Below are 19,849 nucleotides of genomic sequence, written 5' to 3' on the forward strand. Positions count from 1 at the left end.
GGTGGGTCCGTAGTAAGCCAGTTTCTTGTTGTGGCCTTCCTGCCAGCCGTGAGAAGAATTTTGACCAAGTAATAATCTTCTTTCAGTACAACTATACTTATATTTCCCAAATATAAGGTGGAACAGTTCTTGGTAACCATATATCTTAGTATCTCATTTATCACAGAGTTTACTTTGTCCCAAAATGGTTCTTTTTGGGGGCAACACCAGATGATATGTGCATGGTTTGCATTTATTTGACCACACTGCTTCCAAAATGTTTGTTCTTTTAATAATTGTACAACATATATATTTTAATACATACGCAGTAGTGATATGAAATGACATTACTATGCAATCCCAGTAATTACACATCATTTCCATACTGGATCACAGATGTAAATGATACTCTAGGTTCTTGATGGTCATGATTTGCTAAAACAAAATGTCATAACCATACCTCCTCTCCTACCACACACTGAATCTGAGCACGAGGTCATCATTTATCATCTGATCATTCTCTCACCATTTGGTCAATAGTAGTTTAAACACAAATAGAAAACAAAAAACATTACTATAGTGTCTATGCTAACATACTTCTAGTTAAAGGCTGCTGATCCAACAACATTCCTTATGCTTCAGTGTTTCTGTGTGTGGAGTGGTAGGCCTACATGTAGTTCAACACTAAAACACATGACCACATAAATCAGACTTTCAGATCAGGTTTTACATGTTTTGATAATGATGGTAATTGCAGATGAGTGAATGAGGAAGATCATGCCTCACTCATGGTGTAATATTTGCACATTCCATAACCCATTATGTGTGATGGCAACAACACAAATTGTAAGTATTAAGAGTATTAGTTTTAAAAGTATTAATGTAATTCATGCACCTTAAAAACAAAATTACAGCTTAAAATGTTCTGCAGTTTTACCATGTCAACCTTCACACAGTGCCCCTGGTGTCTAAGTGGGTAAAAATATCTATCACTACATAACTTCACTTCATGGAAACTCCCTTCAGTACTCTGGAATCAGGATCGGTCAGGTTTTAGTTTGTAGTGTCAGTCATCCTTCATGACTCAATCATATGAAAAAGCTAAGAGGTTTTTTTTTTTTTTAATCATAATAACCAGTATTAATGACTATTGTAACCACTTACACAGCAGGAAGAACTCAATAGACTAAATAAATAATGTTAAACACATCTTCAGTTCTTCATGGTCCTTTTCTTTATATTATTTATGCTTTCATTAATTGATTATTTGTAAAGTGGAGATAAATATTCTCTACAGTACTGTACGTATTAGGCTACTTAAAGACAAGCTAATTAAATTATCCTGAATTAGTCTGAGTGATATTCACCAGCAAATTAATGATTATAATAATACATTTTGTGTCTGATGATGAAAAAAACAACAAACAAAACATTTTAATTTACCAGAGTAGTTTTGACAAAATTATTTGAATCTCTAAGTAAAGTTTTATCGAGAATTTTCTCAGTAAAAATAAAAAAAAAGAAGTAGAATTAACTAACTATTTCTGTGTTCTATGTTTTTTTCTTTAAAGCAAATATTTCTACAGATTCGTGTCGGTACTGTCTCTATCTACGCTGCTTAATCTGCAAAAACACTTTTGTCCACTAGATGTCTCTTTTGTCATACATATTGTCCCACGTTTTATTCAACTGCCTGCATTTACAGTATATGATGCACTTGAGAAAGGGTATGTTAATACTGAAAAAATAGAAATAAAATTACTTTTGTCTTAAAGTTATGGTTTACTACAAACAACAGAAAACAAAAAAACTGGCAGGAAAATAAGTTTTTACTGAACATTTTTGAATGGATTGTGATTAACTTAACATAACTGATGAAGCAAACTTACATGATGAGAATTAGAACAAAAAATATCATGCAGTTAAAGTTAAACACATCAAACAATTTAGAGGCAAAAACATGAGCAGTTTTAGGACAATTTTATGAAGCGTACACATAAATACTCAGACTTAAAACTACTTGACATCAGTAATTGACCACTACCTCAATGAGATTTTGAGATTTTGGCTTTTAACTCAGTGTGAGAGGTTGGCTTTTATTGTTTGAATATATAATTACTTTTATTACTTTTATTAATTGCTTTACATCTTTTATTTGTTTTTATGTCTGTGTATAGCACTTTGGCCAACTGTGTTGTTTTTAAAGTAATTTATGAATAAAGTTGACTTGACTAACTCATAAACTTCTTGGAAACTTTATTTTATTAATTCAACCTACATAAATCTTAACCTTTTAAAGCAATTCATTTTATGCTATTTTGAACTCAGCCATATTTGGTGGTTGTAATAAAATAAACTACAAACATGTTTTACATGTTGTTAAATCACATCTCATCCATCGTATCACATGTGTAAGTACATCCTTAGATGTACTACCAGTCAAAAGTTTGGACTCACCTTCTCATTTAAATGGCATGAGATGGACCACAGATGGCCAACAAGTGCTCAGCATCACTGGGAACTCCTTCAAGGCTTTTGGAAAACATTTCAGGTGACTACCTCCTGAAGCTCATTGAGAGAATGCCAAGAATGTGCAAAAGCAGTAATAAAAGCAAAATGTGTCTATTTTGAAGAATCTAAAATATAAAACATGCTTTGAGTTATGTCACACTTTTTTTAACTACATAATTCCGTATGTGTTCATTCATAGTTTTGATGCCTCCAGTGAGAATCTACAATGTAAATAGTCATGAAAATAAAGAAAAACCAGGTGAGTCCAAACTTTTGACTGGTAGTGTATATACACAAGTTATTGTTGCAGAAAAGAAAGGTTTCCTGAGACAGACATAAAACTCCAAGTCTCAACTCATCTCAACTGTATTCTAGGTCTTATTCCACAAACTTCAGCCCTTAGAACTCATGACAGTAGGCTGGTGAAGCTCTGTCTAATACATGCAAAGCGTCTTATAGCTAGACATTGGAAAAGTGTTGATTGTCTGTCGTTGAATTCATGGATTGCTAAACTCTCATCCTGCATAAGTACTGAAAGGCTCATGTACACAATTGAATGGAAAACTCATATCTTCAACAAGATATGGAATTCATTTTTAAAATTTTTATAATCAAGATCTGATATCTCATTATCACAACTTATAAAGTGAGACCATACCCCTTTTTTTTTAGTTAAATGATGTTTGATTATGTATCAGATATAAAAACAACAGTTTTTTTTTTCCCCCAACCTTTGTTTATTTGGAGTTTTGTAGAAACTGGGCAATACAAACATTGTATCATATGTGACACATTAACTGAAAATAAATTGTTGCACAGTTTCCTTTTTTTTTTTTGACATGCAAACAAACCCAAGAACAAGTACACCAACCTTCTCCATTAACAAAAACAAACAAACAAACAAACAAATCGGTCATAACACAAACAAACAAAACCAAACCAAAACAAAACAAAACAAAACAAAACAAAACAAAACAAAACAAAACAAAACAAAACAAAATAGCCAAAAAAAACTAAACAAACAAAAAAAAGGTCTTGAAAGGTTCACATTTAGAATATCGATGTGTTATGTGTTACACAAGGTACATTACCGAATAGAAAAAACAAAGAAGAGGAAAAGGTGGAAAAATTGCCATAAAGGTCAGTCTGGAACAAAGGGGAAATTTGTTTTCCTGACTAGTTGAAACAAAGGATTCCAGATTTGTGAAAATCAATGGATGTTGAGAGGTATTCAAGTCAGTATTACTTATATTGTCTGTCAATTATTATTTTATGTTATTTACTTTCACAGCTGTTTTAAAATTCAGAGGTGGTCTTTTTCGGGGAGCGGGGGCGTCGTGTCTCTGGGGATTTATGTTCAAGGAAGACCCACACAGTATTATCATTTCATGTCAGAAAATATATGTAATGTGTGAAAACCTTAATAAAGATACACTACCAGTCAAAAGTTTGGACTCACCTGGTTTTTCTTTATTTTCATGACTATTTCTATGTATGTGACTATGTAGATTTTCACTGAAGGCATCCGAACTATGAATGAACACATGCGGAATTGTGTAGTTTAAAAAAAGTGTGACATAACTCAAAGCATGTTTTATATTTTAGATTCTTCAAACTAGACACATTTTGCTTTTATTACTGCTTTTGCACATTCTTGGCATTCTCTCGATGAGCTTCAGGAGGTAGTCACCTGAAATGTTTTCCAAAAGGCTTGAAGGAGTTCCCAGTGATGCTGAGCACTTGTTGGCCATCTGTGGTCCATCTCATGCCATTTAAATGCGAAGGTGAGTCCAAACTTTTGACTGGTAGTGTATGTATTAAATTAAAAAAAAAAGTCTCAACTTCTTTTGTTTGGTCCCAGAAATACACCAGGTTCTCCTCTAGGTGTCCCTCATGTCCTATAAGAGGAAGTACTCCATGTATTACAGTATCTTCTTTTCCAATGAATTCCACCTTCAGTCATCCTTTTATTAACTGGCTCTGTATGAGTCAGTCATTTACGAGCATTGCTATAGGTGTAGGTGTGCTCTTCTACTATTATTATGAAGCTGTAACAGTAGTATCTGCTATTTGTCCTCATGAGACTCCGTAATCCACACAGGCACAACTACTGAAAACAAATAACAGGAACCTCACTGAGGAGTTTAGTCACAGCCAAACACTCCATTAACACTGACCACAGATGTGACTCATACAAGATGTCCAGATATAGATGTGGACCGGCGGTCCCACTCCCAGCCATACCCAAACCAAAAACCACGAGGTTTTTATAATCCTATAGAGGAGGATGTGTCACTGGTGAGTGGCTGAGACCCAGTCCAGCCTTATGTCTTTGTGTTTTTGTTGTTTTCATACAGAGACACAAGTCTGAGCTTTGTCACAAAAGCAGTGGGTGGGTGAAATTAAACAAAAAGAGAAAACTGATAAGATTATTGATATCTGAGTTTAATGATGATGATGATGATGTGTTGGGAATGTGGGGGAACTCCAGCCTTAGGAGACCAATGTTGATCCTCTACATCTTTTTGCGCACCCCCTCCTCTTTCTCTCTCTCTCCTCATTTCCTGCACGAGGTGACGGTCCTCCCTCCTTCCCAGTGTAAACACACCCTTTGATTTCAGTAGAGAGAGAGAGAGAGGGAGAGAGAGAGAGCGCAGGAGGAGGACAGTCACAGAGGAGCGGAGCAGCTGCGCCGTAGAAACGCCTCCAGATCCACATCCAGATCCACATCGACTCATCCTCGTGTTATTTGCGCGGAACCTTTCATTTATACTCCTCCGTGCAACTTCAGTGTTTGTTTGTTTTTTTATCGGATTTGTCTCTAGTAATAGAAAATTCCCGAGTAACGCGGTGTGTGTGTGTGGACAGGAACGCGGCTTCGATCTGACCGAGCCTTGACGGAAATAAACCAAACGGAGTTACGCTCCTCCGTGCGCCAGGGTTGCATCGTGGCTCTTTCTCAAGTGGCATGTTCGAAGGAGACTACGGGCACAGTTGAACTCCTGCTTTCACCCAAAGAGGTAACATTTCCTAGACACTAGTATTTTTTTTTTATTTTTTATTTTTATTGCATATTAATTGCAACAACTGTTTTTATTCTGTACTGTTGATGGTAAAACTCAGGCGAACAAAGCGCAACAGAAACATGTTAATGATAATAATAATAATAATAATAATAATAATAATAATAATAATACCACCCATAATAATCAGATTATCTATTATTACTGCAAGCATATTATTTCTCTCCATTTGTCATCTGGTTTCCTTGTGTGTTCGTGTAGTGGCAGGGTTCATATTTGCATACTGAATACTGAAGATGTTTGGAATGGTTTGACGGTGACATCAGGTGTGACACGCTTTTCTCCGCCTTATAAACTGACATTCAGTTGTAAGTAAGAGGTGTTTGGAGACTTCCCTATGTTAGACTGAGACTCTAACGCTGATCGATAAAGCTGGCGTGCCCCCCCGCCGCGTAGTCTCTTCTCCTGAATCTTGTTTGGTGTTTCCAAGTGGCAGATGTACTGTATAGAAGTGGCCCATATAGCCGTGGTGTTTACTTTTGAAGTCTCTCCCCTCCCATCCATCCCTCTTCCTGGATCCATGGTTGACTGTGAACACCTGGCAATGATTTTAGACAGACTGCAGCCAACCCAGGCCTTAGATAGTCCACAGGCTGCCTTTTTTTTTTTTTTACTGGGAGCTTTCTCAATGTGGCATGTATGTGTGCATGCATGTGCTTTCCGGTATGTGCCTGTGGATCTGTTTTGTGTGAGTGGATGAGGATGACAAGTCCTGCAACAGTCATCCACCAAACCCCCCCCCCCACACCATATTTTAGCTCCTCTCTAGGCTCGCTGTTGGGTTAGTAGAACCTCAACAGGAGACAAAGGAAACTGTAGATCATGGACTCTGGATGCAAATAATAAAATGATGTTTGGTTTAAATAAACATGATTCAGTGTCAGATGAATGACCCTCATGAGGCTCTAATTAACTCTGCTTAACCCATAAAGACCCAAACAGCCACTGGTGATTAAAACCGTCTACTGATGTAAATGTTTAATATCTGCTGATCCACTAATTTTATCAATACATGTAAATAATTGGTGTAAAATACAGTTTGTCTTTTTTTCATGGTCATCAGATATGACCCATTAGGATGTTTAGAAGCTGCATAGTGAACATGGAAACACTGTCATCTTCTACAGTACATTGATTCACCAGTAAAACCCATAGAGTTTGATCAATAACAAAGGATGGAGATGCTTGATTTATGTTCAGTTAAGGATGTATTTTACTGAAAAAGTCACTTTTTCTTCAGTTTTCTCTGTTCTGATACAGTAGGATATGAATTTACTCTGAGCTTTTATCAACATCTACATTATCATTAAATTGAATACAGGAAAATACCTGATTTACACTGAAAAAACTCAAACTAAAGAGAATAATGTTACAATAAATGGTGATCAATCACTTAAGAAAGGTTAAATATAGAGAAAAATTCATTTGAAAACTGCCACAAATTTAGCACTGGGTCTTTATGGGTTAAGATAATGCCTGACTCTGTTGACTTCTAGCAGCTGTTGAAGATGTTAATATTTTTTTTCTTCTCTGAAACTAAGACATAATTTGATATATGCAAATAAAAAGGACCAACACTAATATGAAGAACAGCAGATGAACTCTGGCTTATAAAGATCTGAGACGTGCCATGAGAACTAGTATTAGTGCAATATTGTTGTTTCCTTATAATGTGCATGTTATGTAACTAATTGCAGATGATAGTCATATGATAATTTTGCACTGATATGACTTTTTTACAAACTTCCTGTAAAAGCAGAACTTGATTCCAACCATAGCCGTTGGCTCATATCAGGATTCCCAACTGAAAATTAGTTTGTGGGAAAACAATAGAAGCTGCACATAGACTGTGATAGTCTGCTTGTCCCTTCTTTGAGTTGATTCCAATTTTTTTCTTTGATTCATTGATGTGATTGGATGTACAATTCAAGAGTCCAACCTAGTAGCGAATAAAGTCAAAAATAGTTGATTTTTAAAGATGTAACAATACACTCAACTCGCAATTTGATATGATTTATGGTACTGGGTTAACGATACTACTTTCTCACAATTTTTTTTTAACAGAATCAGTTTGCAGACAAATTAGAACTAAAAAAGATTCCTTTAATTATTTCTTAGACAAAAATTTTTGCCAGTTTGTTTCCTCTTTGAACCTATCATTCTCATCTTAGCCTTTAAAAGTCTATATGTTGACGTCTATATACAGTTGCGGAAAAAATTATTAGACCACCCTTGTTTACTTCAATTCCTTGTTCATTTTAATGCCTGGTACAACTAAAGGTACATTTGTTTGGAAAAATATAATGATAACAACAAAAGTTTAATTTCAGAGTTGATATCTAGCCATTTTCCATGTTTTCTTGATAATAACCAAAATCACTTCAGTTCTTACATCAATAGCAATGGCATTGTACTGCCAAAAACAGTGCTTTTAGGCATTCCATGTTTTCTTTTTTGTCTGTTTTAGTCACATGATACACACAGGAGTTAGTACTTGATTGTATAACCATTGTTTTTGATGAGTTTTGATGGTCTAATATTTTTCCATTACTGTATGATAGATTTACTAATAATAAATTGTAGCTGTTTGATCAACCCTCGGTGGCTCAAAGTTGCCAGATTCATCCAGACTTCACTCACGGTCCAACTTGATAATTATTGGAATCCTTTCATGGAGAGTAGGTTTTAAACCATGAGATGTTCATGTTTATCAGACCGTCATACTAAATTTCATGCTAACTTGTTAGCTCTCAGGATGTTTACGTGCACACTGTAAACTGTTTACTGCGAACCACTAGATTAAAGTCAAATCTGATTGAAGTGGTTCATGGTTTGCAGTAACCTGATGTCTGTGTGTTTACATGGGGTAATGTCCAGAGGGTTGTGTGGTACTGTATATGAAACATCCTTACATAATGAACTAATCTCATTGTGGAGCTTATAATGATAGGATCAGTCAGAAACATGTAGAAAACACCCGTACAAATGTTTTAAGAGAGACTCAATAGTCATTAAATAATGAGCATATGAAGACAGGATTTGTAGGACCTGCAGGGCTGGTTTCTAATCTGGGCCTCATCCTTAAATATGCAAATATAATAATTACCACATTCACTGTTCTTGTATTTGTTCAGCCTTCCTGGTTTTTCTGCATGAATGAGCTCATTACACCATAGACTTTTTCCTATTACTTGATAAAACGCTAAACTTACCTTACAAGTTACAAACTAGTACCTCCAGTAATTGCATTGGCGATTACATAAGTCATTAGATGGGTGGGAGGACAGAAAAGTTATTGACTCAAGCCTTTATTTACACAACAGATAAAATGCCGGCCTTCCTAAGAACAAAATGCCTATTCATTATCAAGATGAGATAATAGTGCTTCCTTTTCATTGTTAACTTATCATTACTCGGAAGTTAGATACATTTACCACGTGTTGTTTTAGCTGATGTTATTCAACCAACAACACTAGAGAGATATATAAGAAATGTCAACACATAAACAAACAGAAAACTCTAAAAATCAGCCAAAACACATGCTGTTCATAACCATATGCAAACCTCTTTAATCCTCTCTAATTTAGTGCCTGATTTATTAGAAGCACTTATTCAAATCAAGCCACTTACAACTTCTAATTACAAAACATGAGCTGTTTTTTAAGTACAGTGTCTGTGTATGTGTGTATGTGAGAGAGAGTGGGAGGTGCAGGTGAGAAAGCAGGTTAGGATATTCTCATTATAGCTGAGCCAGAGGCCAGATGATGATGGGTTGCCAGTTTTGTCAGTGCTGGAATGCAATAAATCCAGTTAAACCAAGGTTGCAGTTGGTTTTGTATCTCATCAGGTTGTAATAAATAATACTCTCACCCTCATCATAATTATGAAATACTGTATCACCTGGAAGGCCATTGTTCTAAATCTTATCCTCATACAGTTTAAGACTTAAAGGTGGAATGAATTCCTTATTGAGAAAGAAGTGCATCTGAAAACAGTGAGTCTGCCGTTTTGAGATTGTTCTTAGTAAAACATTTACATAATCGACCTTTAAATGATTCACACTGCCGTTTAGCCTTTTCTCCGATTTAAGCACTTTTCTGTTCGTATTAGATGTGATGTTTCTTCAGTTTTATGGTTCATTTTGGAATACACTGCATGTAGACTGAATGCCTCATGGTAACTTATGCCCCAGGTTTTATGTCTATAATAATGATAGCCACACCAAAGAGCCCGAATGGGAGACAATGAAACAAAGAGAGCTGGTTTAGGAAGTTAGTCGAACTCTAATCATGTCCCTGGAATGTCATATAAAGACCGGCAGCTAGGTATGAGTGGCGCTGTCACCCAAAGGCTCACTGAATACATTTGGAAGCCAAACTGGATTTTCATTTGTTCCTCCAGGGTATTGGCTTCATTGTATATTCATGAGAACATTCTGAGGATTTTGAGTCAGATGATGCAGCTTTAAGAAATATGGAAACTGTCCTATCTGCCAGCTGGCTTGTAGAGGACTCATTTATGGCCTCTCAGAAGAACTTCTGAACTCTCTGTAAGGCTTCAAGTATTACTTCATCAAAAATCAATCTTTTGAAAATCAGACACTCACCATCTGTGGGTGTTAAATGTCAAATGTTTGTGGCGTCCTGGATGATAGAATAGAGGAGGGGGGCTGCTGTCATCACATGGAGCCACTCAATTTATTCCAGTGAAGCAGAATTTCTTTAAGGAAAAAAACACCTGGAGGTTTTTGCCTTAAAAACAACTGGTCTGCACCATCCATTTGCCTTTTTATGCTGTTTCTCTTTGTTGTGCTATCAGCCACCTCAGCTCTTCAGTCCTGCAGGAAGCAGCCATTTGGCTCTGTTTGAAACTTACAAAGCATAAAAAAGAACAGTGACGGAATAGAAAATGCTGTTTTGAAAGGGATTTATGGATGTTTTCATACTTTTTTTGGCTTTGAAAACATGTCATTATTTGACTCCTTTGTAAATGAATTCAAGCTGACCACAGCTGCAGCTGTTTCATGTAAATGAGGAAATGTCTGACATTTCAGAACTATTGTTTGAGGCTGTTCTGATATATATACATATATATATATATATATATATATATATATATATATATATATATATATATATATACATATATATATAAATAAAACAGCATTGACGGAGAATCACAAATGTTAAGATTAACCTTTAAGGTAAGGCATACCATATTATTGGGAGACCTAGAAAGTGTAAATCTGGTCAACGGATTTGACAGCTGTGAATTTACTAGGTCAGCCAGGGACTTAGAAGAAATAGAGTGAGGGGAGTACTTGACATCTCTAGAAATTGGTTGGAATGAAAGTCAGCTCAGAGTGAGGACAGGGCAAGGACACTGAAGATGGGAGTTTTGACTTTTTGAAGGGAAGTGGAGTAAATTCTGGACGTTTTCCAAAGGCTTACGAGAGTCCCACTCTTTTCTTTTCTTTCTTTCTTTCTTTCTTTCTTTCTTTCTTTCTTTCTTTCTTTCTTTCTTTCCATATTTTTTGACCTCTACAAGGCAACTCCTGCTCTGCTCTGAAAGACTGTTCAGAGATGAAAGTGCTCTCTCTGTGAGAAGACAATCGTTATCTGCTTGACCTTCATAACGCCCAGGCTTATGCTGTTTTGCAATGTGTAATCACTGGATCTCTTGCTAAATGTCTGCCTATCTCTTGAGAAGTATTGCAGTACTCTTTAAATAGGGCTTGATGGGGCTGAACAAAACAATGCTTCAGCCTGAGCATAACGGCGTTCACATAAGCAATAATCACAGCTGAGGATTCAGTGAGTCATGGCAAATTATTGTCTCTCTGATTATCCATTTTATTTCATCATAGGATACACAACAAATGATGTGAAGCCTGCTTTTTTTTTTTTTTTATTTATAACTAATCGACCAAACAGTCTGTTCTCTGGTGTACAGCATAATATAATCTGATTTAATTTCATATTAATTGCTCTTAATGTTAGTTACCTACTATTTCTTTGCTTCAAACAATATTTTCCAAAACATGCTTACTAAATAATAAGAAAGGGAAAAGAAGCTAAACGCTAATGGCTAATGGATGAATGCTATGTGTTGAGTAGCTCAACTGTGCTTTGCATTCATGGTTTTCAAGTTACATTTTTCCAGCATTTCCTGAAATGTAACAACCATAAAAAAACCTCATACTGCACCCACTTCTTACATATTTCATGTCTTTTCCTTGCAGGTACCTCAGCAAAACTTGTAAAATATATAATGCAACACCAACCAAACTTTACCTCAGTGCTCTGTTTCTTCTCTTTTTATTTTCAGGATTCAATGAAAATGTCCGTGTGCGTCCATGAGAACCGAAAATCGCGAGCCAGCACTGGCTCCATGAACATCTACCTGTTCCACAAGTCCTCCTATGCTGACAGTGTCCTTATGCACCTCAACTCCCTTCGGCAGCAAAGGCTTTTCACAGATGTCCTGCTTCATGCTGGTAGCCGTTCCTTCCCCTGCCATCGTGCTGTACTGGCTGCATGCAGCCGTTACTTTGAGGCCATGTTCAGTGGTGGCCTGAGGGAGAGCCAGGCCAGTGAGGTGGACTTCCATGACTCCATCCACCCAGAGGTTTTAGAGCTTCTGCTGGATTATGCTTACTCTTCTCGTGTGGTCATCAATGAGGAGAATGCAGAGTCACTATTGGAAGCTGGAGACATGCTGGAGTTTCAGGACATCCGGGATGCCTGTGCTGAATTTCTTGAAAGAAACCTCCACCCGTCTAACTGTCTAGGTATGCTGTTGCTCTCTGATGCCCACCAGTGTACCAAGCTGTCAGAGCTCTCCTGGGGCATGTGCCTCAGCAACTTCCCTGCTATTTGCAAGACAGAGGACTTCCTCCAACTGCCCAAAGACATGGTAGTGCAGCTTTTGTCACATGAGGAGCTAGAGACAGAAGATGAGAGGCTGGTTTATGAAGCTGCTCTCAACTGGATCAACTATGATCTGGAAAAGAGGCATTGCCACCTCCCAGAGCTCCTGAGAACGGTCCGCCTTGCCCTGCTGCCTGCCATTTTTCTGATGGAGAACGTCTCAACAGAGGAGCTGATCAATGCCCAGGCCAAGAGCAAGGAGCTGGTGGATGAGGCAATTAGGTGTAAACTGAAGATCCTGCAGAATGATGGTGTCGTTAACAGTCCATGTGCTCGACCACGAAAAACTAGCCATGCGCTCTTTCTTCTTGGAGGGCAGACGTTTATGTGTGACAAGTTGTACCTGGTGGACCAGAAGGCCAAAGAGATAATCCCAAAGGCAGACATCCCCAGTCCCAGAAAGGAGTTCAGTGCCTGCGCCATTGGCTGTAAGGTGTATATAACAGGAGGAAGAGGCTCTGAGAATGGAGTGTCCAAAGATGTATGGGTCTATGACACAGTTCATGAAGAATGGTCCAAGGCAGCACCCATGCTCATCGCCAGATTTGGTCATGGTTCTGCAGAGCTTAAACACTGCCTCTACGTGGTGGGAGGTCACACTGCAGCAACCGGCTGCCTCCCAGCCTCCCCGTCTGTGTCGCTCAAACAGGTAGAGCAATTTGACCCAGTGGCAAACAAGTGGACCATGGTGGCCCCTCTGAGAGAAGGTGTAAGCAATGCAGCGGTTGTCAGCGTGAAGCTCAAGCTTTTTGCCTTCGGAGGCACCAGTGTCACCCATGACAAGCTTCCCAAAGTGCAGTGCTACGATCCTCAGGAGAACCGATGGACTGTGCCTGCATCCTGCCCCCAGCCGTGGCGCTACACGGCTGCTGCGGTGCTGGGAAACCAGATATTTGTCATGGGCGGGGACACAGAATTCTCAGCATGTTCAGCATATAAATTCAGTAGTGAAACATACCAGTGGACTAAAGTGGGAGACGTGACAGCCAAACGCATGAGCTGCCAGGCTGTGGCATCGGGGAACAAACTGTATGTAGTGGGTGGCTACTTTGGCACACAGAGGTGTAAAACTTTAGACTGCTATGACCCCACGCTGGATGCTTGGAACAGCATCACTACTGTGCCATACTCACTGATTCCCACTGCTTTCGTCAGCACCTGGAAACATCTGCCTGCCTGAGTCCCTAACCTTCTACCCATCCTGTTCCATGAGGTAAGTTTAATCTGCTTTAAATATTCTATTTATGACCTACCACCACTTTTACAACAGGATAGTTTGATATCCCAATATACAATTTTCTGTATTCACATCCAGCAGTAGGAGAAACGAATAGTACCTTGAAAAAAACATTACACATCCATTAAATTTGCCTGTGACTAGATTGTTTAAAGGTTAACAAATAAGTTTTAGTCGCAAAACTCAAATGCAGAAAGTAAAATGGCCATAACATTTATTAGAAGTATAATCATTGCAAGTAAAATCTACAGAATCATTAATGTATGGCGATACTAACTTATAAAAGCTATTATTGGATAAGAACGTAAGCCCATAACACACTGACATTTGCCGGTTCTCTAAGGTGTTCAGGTTTTTAGAATTAGCAATATGCTGACAGGGCATTTAGAGTTTTCTCAGCGGAAAGAAGGTAAAAGATCTTGAGTTGGGAGGGTTGGGGGATTGATGGGGTTACGTGCATTTGTTAAGTGAGTTATGAGGCTGTGGGGATGGGCCGAAGGACACAGAGGGTAATTGAAAGAGAATAGGATACTTTTATTGCTCCTGTGGGGGAAATCTCTCTAAGAAGGAAAAGAGGGTCTGCCAATTAGACAAGCCACACACCAGCAGGCTACAACATCCTGGCGAGGCTAATCCACTCTCAGTCGCCTTCCTTTGATGAGGTTATGGTCTTTACGCTGGGTGAGAGCAAGCCAGCCAGCGACTCACGCAGTGTCGGAAACTATTTATCATCAGTTACAAGTGGAGGTGACTGAGAGAAGTGGCAGCAGGGGAAGAAAGGAAGAAGAGTGTCAACCCTACCCCTGCTGTCCAGACATCATCCTTGAGAGTATGGCTCCCAAAAAAAAATTTATGGTCGGACTCTGCGGTTTCCTCTGCCTCCGTGTATGTTGTCTTGGCCTCATTCTAACCTTGCTCTTCCTGTGTGATGATAAACACGCCAGACGTATGTGGAGCATGGGTAGTCAGCTGGCAAACCTAATCTTTCGGCATGCTGCAGGGTTTCAGTCACATCACAGAGATCCAGTACCCCCTACACAAGCACACATACCCATGCACAAAGTCTTTTCCATTTCCCGTTTGTTGAAATTTCTGCCTGGCTGTCCAGCACAGCCCAGTTTCCAATTTTTCTCTGAAAGCAGTGCAGTGTCGCTCACCCACAGAGATACAGTGATGTTACTCCTTTCGACAGAATGAAATATTTTCAAGACTTATTATTCCTTTTCTTTTCAGTGACTCATCTTTAAAAGGGAGAGATTAGAGTGAAGGTTTGAACTATCTCTAAGCCAGTCCAACACAGTGCTCGCTGAAGGATATATAATCCTGCCACTAATTTAATACAGAATTTGTTTTTTGTGTGCCTGCCTGTCATGGCAACTGACAGTCAACTCTCAGAGAAAAATGTGGAGGAATGAATGGAAAAGAGGACTGACTGTTTAGGAATGAAAGAGGAAGGAAGTATGTTAGACCTCACAGAAGGAGATGAGAGAAAAAAAAAGAGTTTTTCCCAGGGGAACAATTCTGACTTGTGTGAGAATCCTGCCTTTCAGAGTTTTTTTTTTTCCAAAGAGAGCTTTAAGAAGGAGTGAGGAATGATGAAAAAAGTAAAGCAACACAGTTTGATAACAGAACCATATGTATGTTCATCTAAACTAAAGAAAGTAGTTTTTAAGACACCTTAAAAAATGCAAAATAGCTGTCTAATAATGTAATTTAGGTCTTATTTATGGAAGTTACCATTAAAATCTATTACAAATAAGTTTACATTTAAATATTGAAATATTATCAACCAAGTTAATGTAAATTTTCATATATTGAGATTTAATATATAACTTATTCTAAATAATCCCTAAATCAGTTCCAATCAATTACCATTAGCTAGTGCCTGCTAGCTAATGAGCTATCAAGCTATCTACCCGAACTCAAAAGCAGACCATAATAAAATAATTTGCAAACCACAGATTCAGTAGGGCTCGTGTTATACAAAATGTATCTTTTACGTTATTTGTATGTAACATAAAGCTATCTACTTTCAGATTTTGCCAACACATTTAGCATGTAGTAGCTAATGTTATGAGCTAATAAGTCTATCAAAATAGAGCTCCCTGCAGTCTAAACAGAAGCATGAGCAGTTTTTTAAATTAATTCTAGTAGTAATTGTGAATGTTCATTCTCAATAAGATGTGTGAGGATGTTTATTTGGACATTCGACTTATTACATCAATAACAACAGCAATCTCATGCATTTTTCCTGTTTCAATGTGACTAAGCTACACCATGAATGTTTAACATAGATGATGATGAAGAATGATTAATAATGCGATAACCCTGTAAATCTGAAAATACAGGTGAATTTATATTATATATGTAGATTTAAAATAAATTCCCAGGGAACCTCATGGTAGAATAGTGATTTATTTGAAACAGGACATTTCTATTCAACACAATCGGCTATGAAGTGACCACTGGTTGTTATTAATGCACTCATAACATGTACACTATGTCCTCTATTAGTAATAGTCAGGGAAAGGCCCAGCTCCAGATAGATAGCAGAGGATACTACATAGAAGGCTGTAACCTTCTGTGGTGTCCAGATAAGTACATTTTCAGCAAATCCTTTAAAAATAGACAAGTTGAAGTGAAATTCGAAGAGTTAAACAGAGTCAGATGTGGAAAATGTAGCAGGCTGAGGGCTGAGTGATAAGACGCTGGACAGAGACCAAACTGTACCAAGGAAACAACCTGATACTGTAGATATACCAAATGTATTCGTCTGACTGGAGATAGATTGTGGGCTCATAGCTTGACGTGTACAGTGATACACAATGGTCCTGCTCTTTTTTCCTCTAGATGTGCTTTTTTCAGGTGTCTTTTGAATGATTTGAAAGTCAGCGTTAAACTGTTTAAACACTGCATTGTTGACTTTCAGCTTGTTTGACAAGTTTTTTTCTTTTCTCTCTCTTCCTCAGATTCCCCTGTTTTGCATCATCTACTGGACTCCAACTGTGAAGAAGCACACATTTTCCTCCTCTTAAAGAGACTCTGAGCAGTGATGTACAGACATCCACATTCATTTTCCACACTGCAAAGATGCCGAGCCAGAAAGTTGTACAGCTGGACGCTTTACTGAAATGATATCATCTCTCATTTCTAAGAAGGAAGCTGAGACATACAGTAGCCCACGCAAACAAGCAAACCAAACAAACTCCTACTTACTGTATAAGGCACAAAATTCAACCTTGACTGCATCTGCCATATCAGACTTCTGCTTTTATTGTGCAAAAAATAAAAACAGAAAACATATCGCACAACTTGCAGCTTTCCAGTTTAGTTATGACAGGCTTCTGAGGATCTGTATCAGTGGTTTCTCTGAATAAAAGAAAAAAAATTCTTCATGGAGACTGCAATGTACAGCATGAAGGATGCTCTATATAGATCAAGGGAGGGAGAATGCAATGATTGGTGTGCTACGAACAGAAAGCCACTCAGTGTGAGTGAATCTAGCTGATTTATAAATGGCACAATGAAGGAGCAGATCTCCCCCCTTTATAACCCAATAAGCTCTTCTGTTTGACCCCCTCTTACACCAGTATCTTGTTTTCTTGCCTCGAAGACATGTTTCTAACAGCTCTGAAAAAACAAACCTTTGAGTGTTCCTCTTATGAAGGCTTTGGCAGTTTGTTGTCAGTGCGAGCCACGAGGGGCTGACGACCAGCACCAGCTGAGGTTGAGGAGGATGGGGAGCAGTGAATGACCAGGGGTCGTGGTGCCTCTGGGGTCATGACCCAGTGTGTTTGCTGTTTTGCAGCTATGCTTTAACGCCTGCAGAGCGCCGGTTAACTAACCCACTGTACACAGGGGAAGGCATTCAGTGTTCGGACTCAGCACTTCAGAAAGAGGAGACTGTCACATTCAGCACCAAATGTACACATAATGCTGTAAAACACTGGCTGTGCTTCTCTTATTCTGATAAAAGCTGCAGCTCACTTGCTGAGTCATAGATGAACTCTTTTTAGAGCATGTCCACTCATAGTGATTCAGTAAAACTGGCATGAACTCTTCTCTGTGGTCACAGAAATCTTGTCACCTTACCCTAAACTGAGAATTAATCAGTTTCTTTTTAAACTCGCTGCAATGTACTTCCTTAGTCTTAATTTATATGACAGTGATTACTCTGTTATGTTAATGTTTAATTCTATTTATTTCTTCTTTGCCTGCATTCATATGTGAATGTATGTTGGGGTGTGTCATGCATGGCCAGGTGTTGTGTTTTGATCTCAGTTGGGCTGCATTTTGCACAGATCAGTCTCTCCCTGGAGGAACTTGTTCTTTTAAAAGGGACAGAGGAGCACATCTCCAGGTGTTTTTAGTTAGGTCAAAGTATGGATGGTAAAGGAAGAATGGCTCAGATTACTGATGGTGTGAAGCAATTTAGACCACAGGGTCGCTGCCCAAATAAGAAGACTGAAGAGGATTGAAAGAAATATTCGTTTAACTTCAATAGTTCCATCCTGGGTCCAAACCTGCCTTAAACTGGCCCACCGGGTCCAAGCTGTACCGACAACACGAGAAGATATGAACCATAAAACGAAAATGGCTGCTGGAATGGTGCAGTATGTGACCCAGTAACTGCCAAGGACGTCACAGAGTAACCCTGACATGGTTAAGAATGTGACGGTCTTTGCAGCTGCCCTTAGGACAGCTGGGGCACTGTCACATGTGCTAACTTGGCACCTCAGGGTGTTAACCCTAAATCTTCTTCACAATGAGGTTGAGAAAGTGTTGAATCCAGTAAGCTGTGCATTGATAAGGGCAGACACCGCAGTGCTCTTCACCATAGTGTCAATGATTAATGAATATAAAAAAAAGTATAGAAAAAACATTGCAAGTTCCTCAAGACCAAAAAAAAAAAAAAAAAGAGAGAATGTCTTAACACTTGCATATGAAATACTTGGCAACTCTAATCAGTGTTTTTGTCTGTTCGTCTGTCTAGTTAACCTGAACATTGACGTTTTACAATTGAATAATAATGGGATCATTGATTTTTCATTGTAAGAGGTAATGTTTTGGTGGAACGTGTATATATTTTTTCAAATGTCTTTCATCATGGATCTGTGAATCAAATCAAATCTCAATAACCCCAGGAGTTTGCGCTCAGCTGCCACAAAATCATCCTTTAATTGGCAATTTTTAGTTTCAGTATAGACCCTTTTCACTTCATAATGTTGACCTCCTCCAACCACTGCTCACTGAGCACAGAGCCCCCTGGCACCAATCAGACTTCTTTTCCATAGAACACACGTTACCCCAGCAACAGCATGTAATGAATGCCCCTTCAATTTGCACCTAATTGCTGAGTGGCATTTCCCATTTTTACACTTAGCCTCCTCTTTTTTCTCTGTTTTATCTGGTCATTCCTACAGGCTCAGATTGCTACGCAGTATGCCGCTTCACATAAAGATGTAAATTTAGACAGAAAACACTGTCATCGTTTATCCGTTTTATTATTTTGTCATGTAAGAGTTTAATTTCTATTTTTTATGGCATTATTTTGTACATGTGATTTTTTTCACAATGTGAAATTCATGGCTAATAAACATAAGAGTTTTTTCCTCTTGACTGTAAACCACTGCCTCCTTGTCCTTTCACTGGCCAAATCCAGTTGCAGAGCTAATTTGTCTGTCGGCATGTGTTCATGAAATAGTGCAGTTTTAGAAAGTAAAGGAGCTTGAGTGCAGTGTTGGGCGCTTTCTCATTACTGCATGTTTCGCATATTTAGGCAGCTTTGGAATGAATTCAGCAGCCAAAGTGTCTTGAGGTATTTAAAGCAGTATATCATGCGTACAGCTTTTGTTCTGTGGAGGAGGGACTGAAATCATCTTATCTATGCCTCTGGCTTCTAAGCTTCCTGCACAACAACAGGCAGAACACAGCCAGATACTTTCCCATTCTCTGTCAAGTCACCTTGGCAACGGCAACCTTTATCTGCAAACTGTGGGGGCTGGAGGAGAACATGAAATCTTAAAAAGCACCTCTCTCTATTCTCCTCCTGGCTCCCTCTTTGCCACCCTCCCCTCTTACTTCCTACGCCCCCTCTTGCACTTTTCATC

General features: G+C 38.5%; 1 protein-coding gene across 1 annotated transcript; it reads left to right on the plus strand.

Moving 5' to 3' along the window:
* The first annotated feature begins 5,131 nt into the window (after positions 1 to 5,131).
* On the plus strand, positions 5,132 to 18,724 carry enc1 (ectodermal-neural cortex 1). The gene is made up of 3 exons (XM_030149727.1): positions 5,132 to 5,510; positions 11,901 to 13,715; positions 16,709 to 18,724. Exon 2 carries the CDS (start codon positions 11,907 to 11,909, stop codon positions 13,680 to 13,682), a length of 1,776 nt encoding a protein of 591 aa, XP_030005587.1. The 5' UTR covers positions 5,132 to 5,510; positions 11,901 to 11,906; the 3' UTR covers positions 13,683 to 13,715; positions 16,709 to 18,724.
* Positions 18,725 to 19,849: the final 1,125 nt, after the last annotated feature.

The sequence above is a fragment of the Sphaeramia orbicularis genome, chromosome 12, assembly GCF_902148855.1.
Source record: "Sphaeramia orbicularis chromosome 12, fSphaOr1.1, whole genome shotgun sequence".
NCBI classification, from domain to species: domain Eukaryota; kingdom Metazoa; phylum Chordata; class Actinopteri; order Kurtiformes; family Apogonidae; genus Sphaeramia; species Sphaeramia orbicularis.

What these genes read in the sequence shown, in the direction of transcription:
- enc1 (XM_030149727.1), top strand. Translation starts at nt 11,907, where the DNA reads ATGAAAATGTCCGTGTGCGTCCATGAGAACCGAAAATCGCGAGCCAGC.